Raw genomic sequence first — 15638 nt, 5'->3', positions numbered from 1 at the left:
ACCGTTACCTTCACCCTCCACATCCTCTCGAGCTCTTCTCTGAGCCCTTGGTATTTCTCCAGCTTCTCGTGTTCCTTCTTCCTGATATTGCTGTCATTCGGAACCGCTACATCGATCACTACGGCCGTCTTCTTCTGTTTGTCTACCACCACTATGTCCGGTTGGTTAGCCACCACCATTTTGTCTGTCTGTATCTGGAAGTCCCACAGGATCTTAGCTCGGTCATTCTCCACCACCCTTGGGGGCATCTCCCATTTTGACCTCGGGACTTCTAGGTTATACTCGGCACAGATGTTCCTGTACACTATGCCGGCCACTTGGTTATGGCGTTCCATGTATGCCTTGCCTGCTAGCATCTTGCACCCTGCTGTTATGTGCTGGATTGTCTCTGGGGCATCTTTACACAGCCTGCACCTGGGGTCTTGCCTGGTGTGATAGACCCCAGCCTCTATGGATCTTGTACTCAGAGCTTGTTCTTGTGCTGCCATGATTAGTGCCTCTGTGCTGTCTTTCAGTCCAGCTTTGTCCAGCCACTGGTAGGATTTCTGGATATCAGCCACCTCCTCTATCTGCCGGTGGTACATACCGTGCAGGGGCCTGTCCTTCCATGATGGTTCCTCGTCTCCCTCCTCTTTCTTGGGTTTCTGCTGCCTGAGGTATTCACTGAGCACTCGGTCAGTTGGGGCCATCTTCCCAATGTATTCTTGGATGTTCCTTGTCTCATCCTGGACTGTGGTGCTGACACTCACCAGTCCCCGGCCCCCTTCCTTCCGCTTAGCGTACAGCCTCAGGGTGCTGGACTTGGGGTGAAACCCTCCATGCATGGTCAGGAGCTTTCTTGTCTTTATGTCAGTGGCTTCTATCTCCTCCTTTGGCCAGCCTATTACCCCAGCAGGGTACCTGATCACGGGCAGGGCGTATGTGTTGATGGCCCGGATCTTGTTCTTACCATTCAGCTGACTCCTCAGGACTTGCCTGACCCTCTGCAGGTACTTGGTGGTTGCAGCCTTTCTAGCGGCCTCTTCATGGTTCCCATTTGCCTGCGGGATCCCCAGGTACTTGTAACTGTCCTCTATGTCTGCAATGTTGCCTTCTGGTAGTTCAATCCCCTCAGTTCTGACTACCTTCCCTCTCTTTGTTACCATCCGACTACACTTCTCCAGTCCGAACGACATTCCAATGTCATTGCTGTATAGCCTGGTAGTGTGGATCAGTGAATCGATGTCTCGTTCACTCTTGGCATACAGCTTGATGTCATCCATGTACAGGAGGTGGCTGACAACTGCTCCGTTCCGTAGTCGGTATCCGTAGCCAGTCTTGTTAATGATCTCACTGAGGGGGTTCAGGCCTATGCAGAACAGCAGTGGGGACAGAGCATCTCCTTGGTAGATCCCGCACTTGATGGTAACTTGTGCTATGGGCTTGGAGTTGGCCTCTAGTGTTGTACGCCACATCCCCATTGAGTTCCTGATGAAGGCTCTTAGGGTCCCATTGATCTTGTACAATTCTAGGCATTCCAGTATCCAGCTGTGGGGCATTGAGTCATAGGCCTTCTTGTAATCAATCCAGGCAGTGCACAGGTTGGTCAGTCTGGTCTTGCAGTCTCGGCTGATTGTTCTGTCTACCAGTAGCTGGTGTTTTGCACCTCTGGTATTCTTGCCAATTCCTTTCTGTGTCCCGCTCATGTATTGACCCATGTGCCTGTTCATCTTAGCCGATATGATGCCTGACAGGAGCTTCCATGTAGTACTGAGGCAGGTTATTGGTCGGTAGTTGGAGGGGACCGCTCCCTTCTTGGGGTCCTTGGGGATCAGGACCGTCCGACCTTCGGTTAGCCATTCCGGGTGTCTCTCGTTAACTAGCAGCTGGTTCATTTGTGCTGCCAGACGCTCGTGGAGTGCAGTCAGCTTCTTCAGCCAGTAGGCGTGAACCATGTCGGGCCCTGGTGCTGTCCAACTCTTCATACTGGAGACCCTTTCTTGGATATCTGCCACTGTGATGGTTACTGGACCCTGTTCAGGGAGGTCGCTGTGGTCTGCCCTCAGATCCACTAGCCACTGAGCATTGCCGTTATGGGTTGCATCCTTCTCCCATATGCTCTTCCAGTATTGCTCCGTCTCCAGCCTTGGTGGTGCTGTTCTCTTATTGTTCCCTTGCCACTGAGAGTACACCTTTGCTGGTTCTGTGGAGAACAGCTGGTTTATTCTCCTGCCTTCTATCTCTCTGGTGTACCTCCTCAAGCGGCTGGCCAAGGCTGTGAGTCTTTGCTTGGCAGTTTCCAAGGCCTCAGGTATGGACAGCTTGCTGTATTTCTTAGGCACCTTATTTGTCGCACCTTTCTGCAACTCTGTTAGTTGGCTAACCTCCCTCCGTGCTACTTTGATCTTGCCCTCTAGCCTCCTTCTCCATGGAGGGTACTGCCCCTTGTGGCTGTTCAACTTGTAGCCAAGCATCTCACTGATCACTGCTGCCGTATTGTAGATCAGCTTGTTAGTGTCGGTAATCGTGGTTGTAGGTATTGCCCGTAGTGCTGCATTAACATCATCTAGCAGACCTTCTGAGGGTACTTCACGTAATCTTGGTAACTGGCTACGGGGGATCCAGGTTTCAAGCTTGGCCATGATCCTATTTTTCAGGTCAGTTCCTCTCGCACTCAACTGAGCTACTAGTTGTTTCGCTGTCATTGTGGATGTTGGGTATCGAAGAATCCATAGGTCCCTCATCCTATTCATGTAGCCCCTTCCGCCGGGGTTACTTGCGTAGTAGCATTCCAACAACGCCCTGTTTTCGTCCCTTGCCCACCGATGCCTTCTTGTTCCAGTAGCCCACTTTTCGTCAGGGTGCCCTGGTTCCTCAACACCTGACGCGGACCTTGTTGATCCGGGCGACGTCCGAGCCGGCATGCCTTCATATTTATCTGTCTCGCTCATGTCTGCGGTAGGCTTGCTTAGCATAGGGGGTCTAGCCTTAGGACCCTTACTGGATACAGACGCCCCAGGCAGGAATCGAACTTGCGATCCTATATATAGATAGATAGATAGATAGATAGATAGATATAACATTGACCTGATGTCTTCTACAGCGGTCATTTTAAAGTTTTTTGTGCCCTACACAGACAAAGTTGTTGAGTTATGATTCAAGGTACACCTTGAATGCCTGGTATGTTATCTGACATGTTTCCAGATCATTTGTCAATTATAATGTCAAGTTAGTGCACTTTTTTGACCACCCATCTATGGCCTCTGGACTTAACACGACCAGCAATTAGCGTCACCACTATACGAGCATAAACTTGGGCTCCTTTGCCCCAGCAGAGGGGCGTTTATCTTAGGCCAGGAGACGTTTTGTTTCCAGGTGCTATATACTTCAAAATATGTTAGCAGCTCCCAACTGGTCTTAAAACACCATGCAGACTGGGTCAGGGAGTTTTAGTGAGTTTCTATATAGACCACATCATATCTACCGAAATTACCTGATTCTGATTTTTAGACTTCTGCCTAGCTTACTGAAGACAGTCAGATGGATGTCACGTGAGCCATTTGAACTGCACAGTGCCTCCTTCTTTCTTGTTTTTTTTTTTTAAATAATTACTGGTTGTTACAATATTCCATGCACACCTGTGTGGGTCTGCCCACCATTTAGGAGCCACTGGACTACTGCATCTAAATCCGCTACTTTCAAACACTAATGTAAGTTTTCATAGATAAATGTGACAATCATCCATCTGTCATCTTCCACTTCCGCTTACCAAGGTCACAGGGGGGCTTGAGCCTATCCCAGATACCATTGTTTAAAAAAAACTAATTAGGACTTTAAGTCTATAGAAATAAATTTGACTTTAATGCGTCTGTGGGGACATAATGAAACAGAAAATCAAAGAACCCTGAATTGAAATCAATAGGACCATTTGCCTCAGAAACAATAGTATTAGATGTATAAGTCCCCCCATCCCCCAAAAAGAAACACAACACAGAAAAAAAAAACGTTTTAAAGTTCATGAGTAATTTTTTGTTTGAGATTTGAGTGATTCTATACACCCCATTTTTATGTTCTGCTTCCCACTGAAGTTTTAAAAAGAATACTTCAAAATAAATGCTCAGAGGTGTTTCAAAGATGGCCGATGAGTGGTTAGACTGGGCTCCAAAAGGACTTTATTTGCTGGGCAGCTGCCGCCAGTAAGCTTTGCTTAATATAGAGAATGACAATCGAGCAAATAACTCAGCTTTATCCACAAAGAAGAAGAAAAAAAGAAGCTGACCAGCACCTTTATACACCACCAATTGCCACGTTAATTAAATTAATTTTAGGGGTTTGGGGGACTATTTCTTGCCCACGCACAGTTGCCAGGCAACCAGCAACGAGTCCGGAGCTTTGTCCGAAATCACCCCCTCTTCATTCATTCACTACTTCCATAATGGACACTCAAAAAAAAGTTCACCCAGCAGCGAGCGGTAAATTGAGATTTTTGGACGGTTAAAAATCCTTGTCAGTCGTTAGGTTTTTTTGTTCCACAGTGGGATTTTTGATGGCGCACTACACACTCAGAAAAATGACCCTCAAACACAGACGGTGACAAATTAAAGACCTGAATTGTTGACCCTGGTATGGTTTGAGTCCACCGGTCCAATTAGAGGGAAAGGGTCACTGAAAATCAATACAGAGCTGTTCTGAGACATCACCTTTATCCTGTGAAATATTTCAAGCCTGACAGGAGCGGCCTCCTCCAGGGTGACCATGCCCCGTCCGTATGGCTTGAGGAGTCAGTGGATGCTTTTATTAAGATGAAAATATCATCGGAGGTCTTCACGGTTACCGCATCTCGAGCCGAGTGAACACATATGAGAGGTTTTGGGCCGATGTGTTTGTCAGCACCCTTCACCGTCATCATAAAATGATGGAGCATCTTTCGAGCTGATGAATGGATCCCTCTGCTAGATTTCCCGTCTCGCGTAATCAATGCGGAGGCATATTGAAGGTGTGTGTGGAGGTCCAGCAGCCGCTGCGACTCATTGTGGGGTTTTTTTCCCTCCTTTTATTCGTCACCCGTCTGTATTATTTTGTGTGTGTGTGTGTGTGTGTGTTGATATTAATAATGGCCTTCAAAAGCTGTAGTAATGGATTCCCACAAAGAAATGGTGCGGAGGGAGACCTTGCAGTTATTGCTCACGAAAGACCATTTCATTTTCTTTTTCTTCCCTTTCTCCTTTCATTCTCGTACAGTCCTCCTTGATCATTCAATACTTTCTCTCAGATAGATGTCTCCACAGCTGCGGTCATTAATTTGTGGAAGTACCGCCAGCAAAAGTGCTCTCTCCAACTTTTATGGAGGGATACATGCGCAGTACAAGTAGCACAGGCACATGTAATAGCATCAACACGTACAAATACACAAGTTTATGACCAAAATAATCGCAAACCCAACAAGAAAGCTGATTTTAGTTTGTGTGGTGTACCTACAATTTTGTTGTACATGTACAATGACAATAAACTGCAGATTCATTCGTAGTTTTAAAGTAAAATAAGTTATCTTGTGTGGACAACCAGATGCATACAACCATCAGACTACTTTTTTTTTTTTTTAAAGCAATGTGCTCAATATTGCATGGACACACATGCTCTCAGGTGCACATACACAGCACCACCCGCACACACAGGGGGAAGTGGTTGTGAATTCACGGTGTGTCCAGTAAGTGCTGATAATGAAGCTGTCTGTAGTGATCAATAGAGATCAGCTCTCGTCACTTCTCGCTGCTCCGGCCCTCGCCGCCTCCCTTCCCCAGTCTTATCACCATCCTCCCTCTCCATTCCACTCTGCACCTCCTCGCTTCTCTTACTGATTTGTGCTTCTTCCATCATCACTCACTCTCCTCCTCCATTTCCACCACCACCACTGAGCTGGAAATTTCAAATTTCAGTTCCAGCTGGTGTAGCCCAGATGAAAAATATCATACTTATTCTCTTTATATTAACTGTCCACATCAACAAGCGTCGTATTTCCTATGACCATTGAATGCACCTCTCAGTTCACCCCACGTGAGGGCACCTAGCTCAGCAACCAATCAGAGCCTACCCAGGCCGCATTGACCCTGTCAGCCAGGAAGTGAGGTGGAGGTGCATGGTGTCCCGGGTTTTTCTTATCTCAGCAAGAGGAGTGGAGGCATCTGCTACTCAAACCGAGAAATCCACGGACAAAAGAGAGGAAAACTCAGGATTGAGAGGAAGGAAAACCAGCCTACTTACCTGCTGGAAGTCCGGAGTCGAGTGGCTGGATGAAGGAGAGAGGCAACGTCGGTAAGACGAGTGTTATTCTGATGGAAAAAACTTGTAGAGACTTACCGTCGCGATCATGCTAATGCTAGCTCGGTGTCTCACAGGCTAACCACTCACCTTTCATCCGGAGAGCTGCTGCAATTCCAACGCCAGTGTGTGTTGGGCTTTTGTGAAACAGAGCAACGGTGAGCAACATGTTCTTAGCTGCTCTAAAGCTAAATTTTGTCAGTTCACTGTGAGTTTAAAGTAATCTAGAGGGTAATTTTTAGTGCATTTCTCTCTCACGAATAGGCCTATAGCGTGGAGAAATTAAGCACACTGCTTTAATGCCTCTGAACTGAACTCATATGTATATTTTGTTGCTTATTTGCACATAGTTCTGAATTTGTTATGGTGTATTGTATTTTGAGTGTCAATGGTTACTTACCATAAGTATTGTTTAATTAATGTTTACATGAATAGAGAAATATTTGAGCAACTTAGATGTTTAGTTCTCATATTTGATATGCTTGAAAATTGAATGTTGTACAACAGAACTGTGAGATTTGATAAGATTTAAGATGTTGATGCAATGAATATGAGGTGATGCAATATTTTGATTTTGTATTTTAACCTTAAACAATGCATCTGAAACAGACTGATTAGAATGTACATTTTATGACCTGGATTATAGGTCAGGTTTTTTGGAGAGGACGGAAAAGTCCAAGGACCAGGACGATATTCTGGTTGTGATAGATGGCGAGCCAACCACTTTGAGGACGATCTACCCCAAAGAAGATACACACCACACACTCATACATTCCAGTTACATTCACAAGGACCTTTGAAGTTGGCTATCGCCAGCTTAACTCTAAATTCTTAAAGGGCCCCAACGAGTACTTTTATTTTGTTGAGTGTGCACACTATTTATTTTATTTTATACTTTATCTGTACAAATTGGACAAATACCTGTTATACTTTGTAACAATACAAGAGTGGCTACTCAAAAGTTAACATTGTGTCCAGGTCATTATTGCTGCTCAATACTTTGGCTCCATACGAATTTGGTGTCTTCTGATTCTGGCCAGGGTCTTATTACGAGCCCAAGTAATTATTGCGCTGTAATTCACCTTTATACCTTAAAGTTGGTTACAGAAGTGGCGAGCCAGCCAGGAGCCAATTGATTTGAGCATCAATATTGAGGCAATGACCAGCATGGATTTCATACAAAAGTCTGGTGTCAAAATACCTAATGCGGTTGTTGTCGCTGGGATAACACAGGTATCTGAGAAAGATGAACAGGTCATTGACTTTCTGAAACAGTATGGTAAAATCACAAGAGTCCTTTTTGTTGATGATTCACTGTCCAACTTCTACCAAAACCTGATCGTAGAATACTCTAGCAGTTCAGCCTTAGAAGGTTTAGAACCTCGTTTACCATACACATACACAGCACAAGCTGATCCCAGCGTTGTCTATGAAATTAAAACACTCAGTAGCATGTACACTACCACGGTTGGGAGTAATGTTACAAAAACCTACTTGGCGGAACTCAAGGAACTAGCCAAGCTGAGTGGCAAAGACTACGGTGAGGTGCTGAAGGAGATGATGTGTCAGATTGGGGAGGATGTTGAAGCCATGCGACCTACCACTGAAGAACCTTCTCCCACGTATGTCGAGACCACTGTTGTATCTCCACCCGCTTCTAAAGAGCGACAGTGTCACACCTCACATTCAGATGTTACACCAAGTGATACTGGTGCCACTGATGATGTTCCCCTCACTAATGGAAGGAGAGCAGCGTCCCTCTCAGTAAGTGACTTGAACCCACCTGACATTCAGAAGGTTGTGGTAGAGCATATCGTACGAAGGCAAGATCTTGTCCCACACATCCAGTCCCAGGTGAGACTCCGTTCCTTCTCCGGTAAGGTTCCCAGACCTAACAATGAAACTGATTATGACACATGGCGCACACAAATTGAACTGCTCCAAAATGATCCCAGCATGTCCCCCCTGCAAATATCCAGAAAGATCCATGAGAGCCTGCTCCCACCAGCAGCTGATATAGTTAAGAGTTTGCGGCCTGAGTCACCACCTGTGACTTATTTGCAGCTTCTAGATTCAGCCTTTGGCACTGTAGAAGATGGTGAGGAACTTTTCGCTCAATTCCTGAACACCCTTCAAGATCCAGGTGAGAAGTCATCCACTTACCTTCACCGGCTACAGCTAGCATTAAACAGAGCCACGAAGAGGGGGGGAGTCGCATGTGAAGAAGTGGACAAACATCTACTTAAACAGTTCTGCAGGGGATGTTGGGACAACGACCTACTCAGCGCCCTGCAACTTGAGCAAAAGAAGAGCAGCCCACCCCAATTCTCAGACCTGTTGTTAATGATTCGCTCTGAGGAAGATCGACAGCAAGCAAAAACTAACCGTATGAGAAAACACATTGGCACCACAAAGCAGAGAACTCAGTTACAGTTCCAGGGTGCACATGTTTGTGAACCAGAGGAGAAACATGGGAGTAGCATTGCTGCTATTGAGGATCTGCGAAAGCAGGTGGCGAGTCTGCAAAGTCAACTAACTACATTCATGTCACAGAAAAAAACAAAGTTTGCAAACAGCAAGGACCCTGCAGGGAAGCCGCAGAGTAAGATGTCAAAGCCACATGGTGTAGATGGACGTATGCAAAGACAGACTTCAAAGAGGCAAAGGGGCAGACCCAAGCCCTGGTATTGTTTCAACTGCGGTGAAGATGGACATATCGCTCCATGCTGTGTTGACCCCGCTAACCCCAACCTAGTAGCAGAAAAAAAGAAGCAGTTGGAGGAGAAACAATGCCAGTGGGAAGCGCGAGATTGTACAGATTCACCTTTAAACATCTAACAGTTCCTGTTGTGGGACAAACAGGAGCTGAGGAGAGTCAACAATGTCCCTCAGACGTAAACAATGGTGACAAAATCACAGCTGAGGTTAACAAAGTAAGTACCCCAGCAAAGACTGTCAAAGCACAAACATGTTCTGGCTTAAACCATTCAGAGCAGAACCAATCTTTCCAACTCCCTAAACAGTTGATTGGTACCAGAAGTACAGCTCAAGTGACTGTGAGAGGTGAAGAAGTCAACTGTCTTCTTGACTCAGGCTCCCAAGTTACCACTGTTCCTGAGTCATTTTACCAGCAGCACCTTTCAGAGCAAAAGATCAAGCCACTACATGACCTCTTAGAAGTGGAAGGTGCTAATGGCCAGCTAGTGCCTTACTTTGGCTATATAGAAATGACCATAACTTTTCCAAAGGACTTTATAGGTGTTCCAGTAGATGTAAACACACTTGCTTTAATCGTCCCTGACACTTCACAATCCCTCATGCTCATAGGCACAAACACCCTAGATGTACTGTTCGACATCTACTCAGAGACTGACTTAGCCAATCGTCAACCCCTCCCACATGGCTACAAAGTAGTCTTCAAAATCATTGAGTTGAGACGGAAGCAGACAAGTGACACCCATCAGGGGGTAGTGAAGCTACTTGGCAAGATGCCTCAAGTCATTCCAGCTGGTTCAACTGTAGTGGTGGAGGGAGTCGCCCTTGGCGAGGGCCTTCAGGATGAAAAATCAGTTGTAATTGAGTACCCATCATCGTCCCCCTTGCCCGGTGGCCTGCTACTTAAAGCCGGTCTGGTGGACTTTCCCCAGCGGCGGCCCCACAAGTTGCCAGTTGTTATAAGCAACGAGTCTGACCACGACATTGTCATCCCTGCCAAGTGTACTATTGCAGAGGTTAGTGCTTATCAGACCATCCTATTAAAGGAACACAACAAGACCAAACAGTCAGAACTATCCCAGAGAACTCCAGACACTCCGTCTTTCCAAGAGCCCACCATAACCTTCAATTTTGGTGACTCCCCAGTTCCATTGGAATGGAAACAGCGCATCACTCAGCAGCTCAGCGGCATGCCTGAGGTGTTTGCACAGCACGACCTGGATTTTGGCCGGACGGACCAGGTGCGACATCATATAAAACTTTCGGATGGCACGCCTTTCAAACTACGTGCCCGGCCAATCCACCCACGGGACATTGAGGCTGTCCGGAAGCACATTCAGGAACTCCTTGATGCAGGAGTTATTAGAGAGTCAGAGTCCCCATTTGCGTCACCCATAGTGGTAGTCCGGAAAAAGAACGGCCAAGTCCGGTTGTGCATCGATTATAGGCGTCTAAACCTTCAGACTATAAAAGATGCGTACAGCCTTCCGAAGCTAGAGGACACATTCTCAGCCCTCAATGGTTCACAGTGGTTCTCTGTTCTTGATCTAAAATCAGGGTACTACCAGATCGAGGTCGAAGAAGCAGACAAACCGAAGACGGCCTTTGTGTGCCCTCTCGGCTTCTGGGAGTTCAACAGAATGCCTCAGGGTGTAACGAACGCCCCCAGCACGTTCCAGCGGTTAATGGAGCGGTGCATGGGGGATATGCATTTGAAGGATGCATTGGTCTTTCTTGATGACGTGATAGTATTCTCCCGAACCCTTGAGGAACACGAAGAAAGACTCATGAAAGTGCTCACTCGTCTAAAAGAGTTTGGGTTAAAGCTGTCACCAGAGAAATGTGTCTTCTTCCAGACTTCAGTCCGTTATCTGGGACATGTGGTCTCCAGAAATGGAGTTCGGACTGACCCTGAGAAGATTTCGGCCCTTAAAACATGGCCTGTCCCACAGACCCTGCGAGAGTTAAAGTCGTTCCTTGGTTTTGCTGGGTATTATAGAAAGTTCGTTAAGGGGTATTCCAGCATTGTGAAACCTCTCCACAACTTAACTTCGGGGTACCCACCTAGCCACAAGAAATCAAAAGTAAACGCAAGACAAAGTGCACATCAGTACCATGACCCAAAAGACCCTTTCGGAGGTCGCTGGACGCCAGCTTGCCAGGAAGCCTTCGAGTCAGTCATCCAAAGTCTCACCACTGCCCCTGTACTTGCCTTCGCTGACCCCCAGAAACCCTATATACTGCACACCGACGCCAGTACCACCGGGCTTGGTGCTGTATTGTATCAGGAGCAAGAGGGACAACTTAGAGTCATAGGCTATGCAAGTAGAGGGCTGTCACGGAGCGAAAATCGCTATCCAGCGCACAAGTTGGAGTTTCTGGCGCTCAAGTGGTCAGTTACAGAAAAGTTCAGCGACTATCTCTACGGCAACCACTTCACTGTTGTAACGGATAGTAATCCGCTGACTTACATTCTGACTTCAGCAAAACTTGACGCAACTAGCTATAGGTGGCTAGCAGCACTGTCCACATTCTCTTTCAAACTCCTCTATCGTCCAGGGAAGCAGAATGGAGATGCGGATGGATTATCACGCAGACCACACGGAGGGCTAGCGGACGACCTGAAATCACAAAAAGAGATTGAACGCATACAACAGTTCACTCAAGATCACCTTTGTGATCCAGACAACATCAATGCTGTAAATCAGTCTGTGGTGAAAGCAATCTGTGAGAGGCAGTTCACCTACAGCGTCAGTCCTGACAATGAAAGAGAGGCAGATGCAGATTGTGTTGCCTTGGTGGAGGTGCTTGCTGTGTCTCCTAGTGCTGTACCTGATAGCTATGGGCAAGAGGAACAGTTTGGAGGTCTGCCAACCATTCCCCATCTAACTGAGGCAGAGCTGGCAGACGAGCAAAGAGCCGATCAGTGTATAAAGCATGTTATTTCTCAGATCGAATATGGGGACACACCACCTCCAACCGTGCGCACACAGTTCCCTGAGCTTCCACTGCTCCTCCGAGAGCTTAACCGTCTTGAGCTCCGCAACAATGTCTTGTACCGGCGACGCCAAGAGAGGTCCCAGAAAACCTACCAGCTTGTACTTCCAGCTGAGCTTCGCAACACAGTTCTCACCAGCCTGCATGACCATATGGGTCACATGGGAGTCGACCGTACACTGGACCTTGTAAGGTCAAGATTTTATTGGCCAAGGATGGCTTTGGACGTGGAAAGGAAAGTGAAGACGTGTGGCAGGTGCGTGCGGAGGAAGGCACGGCCTGAAAGAGCGGCCCCCTTGGTCAACATTAATACGACACGACCTCTTGAACTCTTGTGCATGGACTTCTTGTCCCTGGAAGCTGACAGGAGTGGAACCAAAGATATATTGGTGATCACGGACCACTTCACTAAATTTGCAGTTGCTATCCCAACACCTAATCAAAAGGCCCGCACAGTGGCAAGGTGTCTGTGGGAGAACTTTATGGTACACTATGGCATCCCAGAAAAATTGCATAGTGACCAGGGTCCAGATTTCGAGTCCCGCACAATCAAGGAGCTCTGTCAGGTGGCTGGTATCCACAAGGTGAGGACAACCCCATACCATCCTAGGGGCAATCCTGTGGAACGATTTAATCGTACCTTGCTTGATATGTTGGGAACTCTCCGTGATCAAGATAAGTCCTGTTGGCGTGACCATGTAAGACCCCTGGTCCACGCTTATAACTGCACCAGGAATGAAGTGACTGGTTTCTCCCCGTACGAACTGATGTTCGGACGCCAACCTCGGTTGCCAGTTGACCTTGCATTCAACCTGCCAGTGCAAGAGGAACAACACTCATCTCACTCTGAATATGTGCAAAAACTCAAGTCACGTCTCAAAGAAAGCTACAAGTTAGCTATGGACAAGGCTGCAAAGATGGCTCACAAGAACAAAATGAGGTTTGACAGACATGTAACTGCATCAGACTTGGAAGCTGGAGATCGGGTATTGGTCAGGAATGTCCGTATCCGGGGCAAACATAAGATTTCAGACAAGTGGGAACACACTGTGCATGTAGTGGTGAGAAGGGCAGGCAACCTCCCAGTATATACAGTTAAGCCTGAAAACAAAGATGGTCCCCTAAGAACACTACACCGGGATCTGTTGCTACCATGTGGCTACCTACCTGTGGAGGAAAGCAGTGAGCATGTACAGAAGCCAGTGTCACGCAGGCCAAGAACCCGTGCAAATCCAGCGCTAGAGGAAGAGAACTCCTCAGACGAAGAAGATGATTTGCTCATTCCTGTTTGGTTGAGTTCCCCTGTCCACACAGTGAGTGAGAGTCCTGTAAATGTTCCTGATATTGACAACCCACCTGTTTTTGACAGCCAATCTGATTTTGGCAACATACCTGATATGCCTAACAGTACTACAGATGATACTGAGTACTTATCTACCAATGGAGTCACACCGACCGAACAAGTGGATGAAATAACCTTAACTGAAACTGACTCACCTGTTGATGACCCAGACGTCCAAGAAAGGCAACTTCCATTTCAGGAGGCTGGCACCAGAGGTGCGAATTCTGAGGAGAGAGTGGAGGAGATAGTCCCAGTGGATACAAGGGAAAACATGGATACAAATGATTCTGTAAGGAGATCTGAGAGAAACCGTCGTCCGCCACGACGGCTTGACTATACGGAGCTAGGCAATCCTCTGATCACTGCAGCAAAATCATTCTTGCAAGGACTGTCTTCAGCTTGGGCCGATGTCATCAGTGATGGTGAAGAGCCTGCTTCGCCCTCTTCCTTGACCCGTCAAATAATCATCATTTAACTGTCTACCATGCACAGGGACGTGCATGAGTTCAGGAGGGGAGGGTGTAGCCCAGATGAAAAATATCATACTTATTCTCTTTATATTAACTGTCCACATCAACAAGCGTCGTATTTCCTATGACCATTGAATGCACCTCTCAGTTCACCCCACGTGAGGGCACCTAGCTCAGCAACCAATCAGAGCCTACCCAGGCCGCATTGACCCTGTCAGCCAGGAAGTGAGGTGGAGGTGCATGGTGTCCCGGGTTTTTCTTATCTCAGCAAGAGGAGTGGAGGCATCTGCTACTCAAACCGAGAAATCCACGGACAAAAGAGAGGAAAACTCAGGATTGAGAGGAAGGAAAACCAGCCTACTTACCTGCTGGAAGTCCGGAGTCGAGTGGCTGGATGAAGGAGAGAGGCAACGTCGGTAAGACGAGTGTTATTCTGATGGAAAAAACTTGTAGAGACTTACCGTCGCGATCATGCTAATGCTAGCTCGGTGTCTCACAGGCTAACCACTCACCTTTCATCCGGAGAGCTGCTGCAATTCCAACGCCAGTGTGTGTTGGGCTTTTGTGAAACAGAGCAACGGTGAGCAACATGTTCTTAGCTGCTCTAAAGCTAAATTTTGTCAGTTCACTGTGAGTTTAAAGTAATCTAGAGGGTAATTTTTAGTGCATTTCTCTCTCACGAATAGGCCTATAGCGTGGAGAAATTAAGCACACTGCTTTAATGCCTCTGAACTGAACTCATATGTATATTTTGTTGCTTATTTGCACATAGTTCTGAATTTGTTATGGTGTATTGTATTTTGAGTGTCAATGGTTACTTACCATAAGTATTGTTTAATTAATGTTTACATGAATAGAGAAATATTTGAGCAACTTAGATGTTTAGTTCTCATATTTGATATGCTTGAAAATTGAATGTTGTACAACAGAACTGTGAGATTTGATAAGATTTAAGATGTTGATGCAATGAATATGAGGTGATGCAATATTTTGATTTTGTATTTTAACCTTAAACAATGCATCTGAAACAGACTGATTAGAATGTACATTTTATGACCTGGATTATAGGTCAGGTTTTTTGGAGAGGACGGAAAAGTCCAAGGACCAGGACGATATTCTGGTTGTGATAGATGGCGAGCCAACCACTTTGAGGACGATCTACCCCAAAGAAGATACACACCACACACTCATACATTCCAGTTACATTCACAAGGACCTTTGAAGTTGGCTATCGCCAGCTTAACTCTAAATTCTTAAAGGGCCCCAACGAGTACTTTTATTTTGTTGAGTGTGCACACTATTTATTTTATTTTATACTTTATCTGTACAAATTGGACAAATACCTGTTATACTTTGTAACAATACAAGAGTGGCTACTCAAAAGTTAACATTGTGTCCAGGTCATTATTGCTGCTCAATACTTTGGCTCCATACGAATTTGGTGTCTTCTGATTCTGGCCAGGGTCTTATTACGAGCCCAAGTAATTATTGCGCTGTAATTCACCTTTATACCTTAAAGTTGGTTACACTAGACTCACACAGAAAGTTCCTTTCTGTAGGGTCGTGTTGCTCCAGCCCACAGACGGATTAACGTGCACGTAATTTGGCGCAAAAATGCGTTTGTGTGCGTGCATATGTCTGTTTCTTCTAAAGATCCTTTAAAATTATCATCATTATGTTTTTGTAATTAGAGATCAGCATAGTCAGTAATAGAGATTTAAAGCCACACAGCAACTCGAGAAGGACTATTTAACCGTGCCAACAAATATATTTTTAAAGCTGCAGAAATCGATATTTTCATATTAACAAAATGTAAA

At 46.2% G+C, this 15638-nt stretch overlaps 1 protein-coding gene and 1 long non-coding RNA gene across 2 annotated transcripts; both read left to right on the top strand.

Annotated features, from left to right (window-relative positions):
• Window positions 1-5930: 5930 nt before the first annotated feature.
• LOC146675306 (zinc finger CCHC domain-containing protein 18-like) lies at window positions 5931-9798 on the top strand. The gene is made up of 3 exons (XM_085400395.1): window positions 5931-6291; window positions 6375-6455; window positions 6944-9798. The coding sequence occupies exon 3, from the start codon at window positions 7456-7458 to the stop codon at window positions 9133-9135; it is 1680 nt and encodes a 559-aa protein (XP_085256521.1). The 5' UTR covers window positions 5931-6291; window positions 6375-6455; window positions 6944-7455; the 3' UTR covers window positions 9136-9798.
• Window positions 9799-13092: 3294 nt separating this feature from the next.
• LOC146675305 (uncharacterized) lies at window positions 13093-15209 on the top strand. Its single transcript, XR_014910262.1, has 3 exons — window positions 13093-14237; window positions 14321-14401; window positions 14890-15209. It is a non-coding gene; the product is annotated as an uncharacterized LOC146675305 (long non-coding RNA).
• Window positions 15210-15638: the final 429 nt, after the last annotated feature.

The sequence above is a fragment of the Rhamphochromis longiceps genome, linkage group LG3 (assembly GCF_057381845.1).
Source record: "Rhamphochromis longiceps isolate RC_006_pf linkage group LG3, R_longiceps_female_GT1.1, whole genome shotgun sequence".
NCBI lineage: Eukaryota > Metazoa > Chordata > Actinopteri > Cichliformes > Cichlidae > Rhamphochromis > Rhamphochromis longiceps.
The sequence above is the reverse complement of the archived record's forward strand: the minus strand, read 5'-3'. Positions and strand labels throughout refer to the sequence as shown.

Coding starts and splice junctions, on each gene's coding strand:
- LOC146675306 (XM_085400395.1), top strand. CDS start 7,456: ATGACCAGCATGGATTTCATACAAAAGTCTGGTGTCAAAATACCTAAT.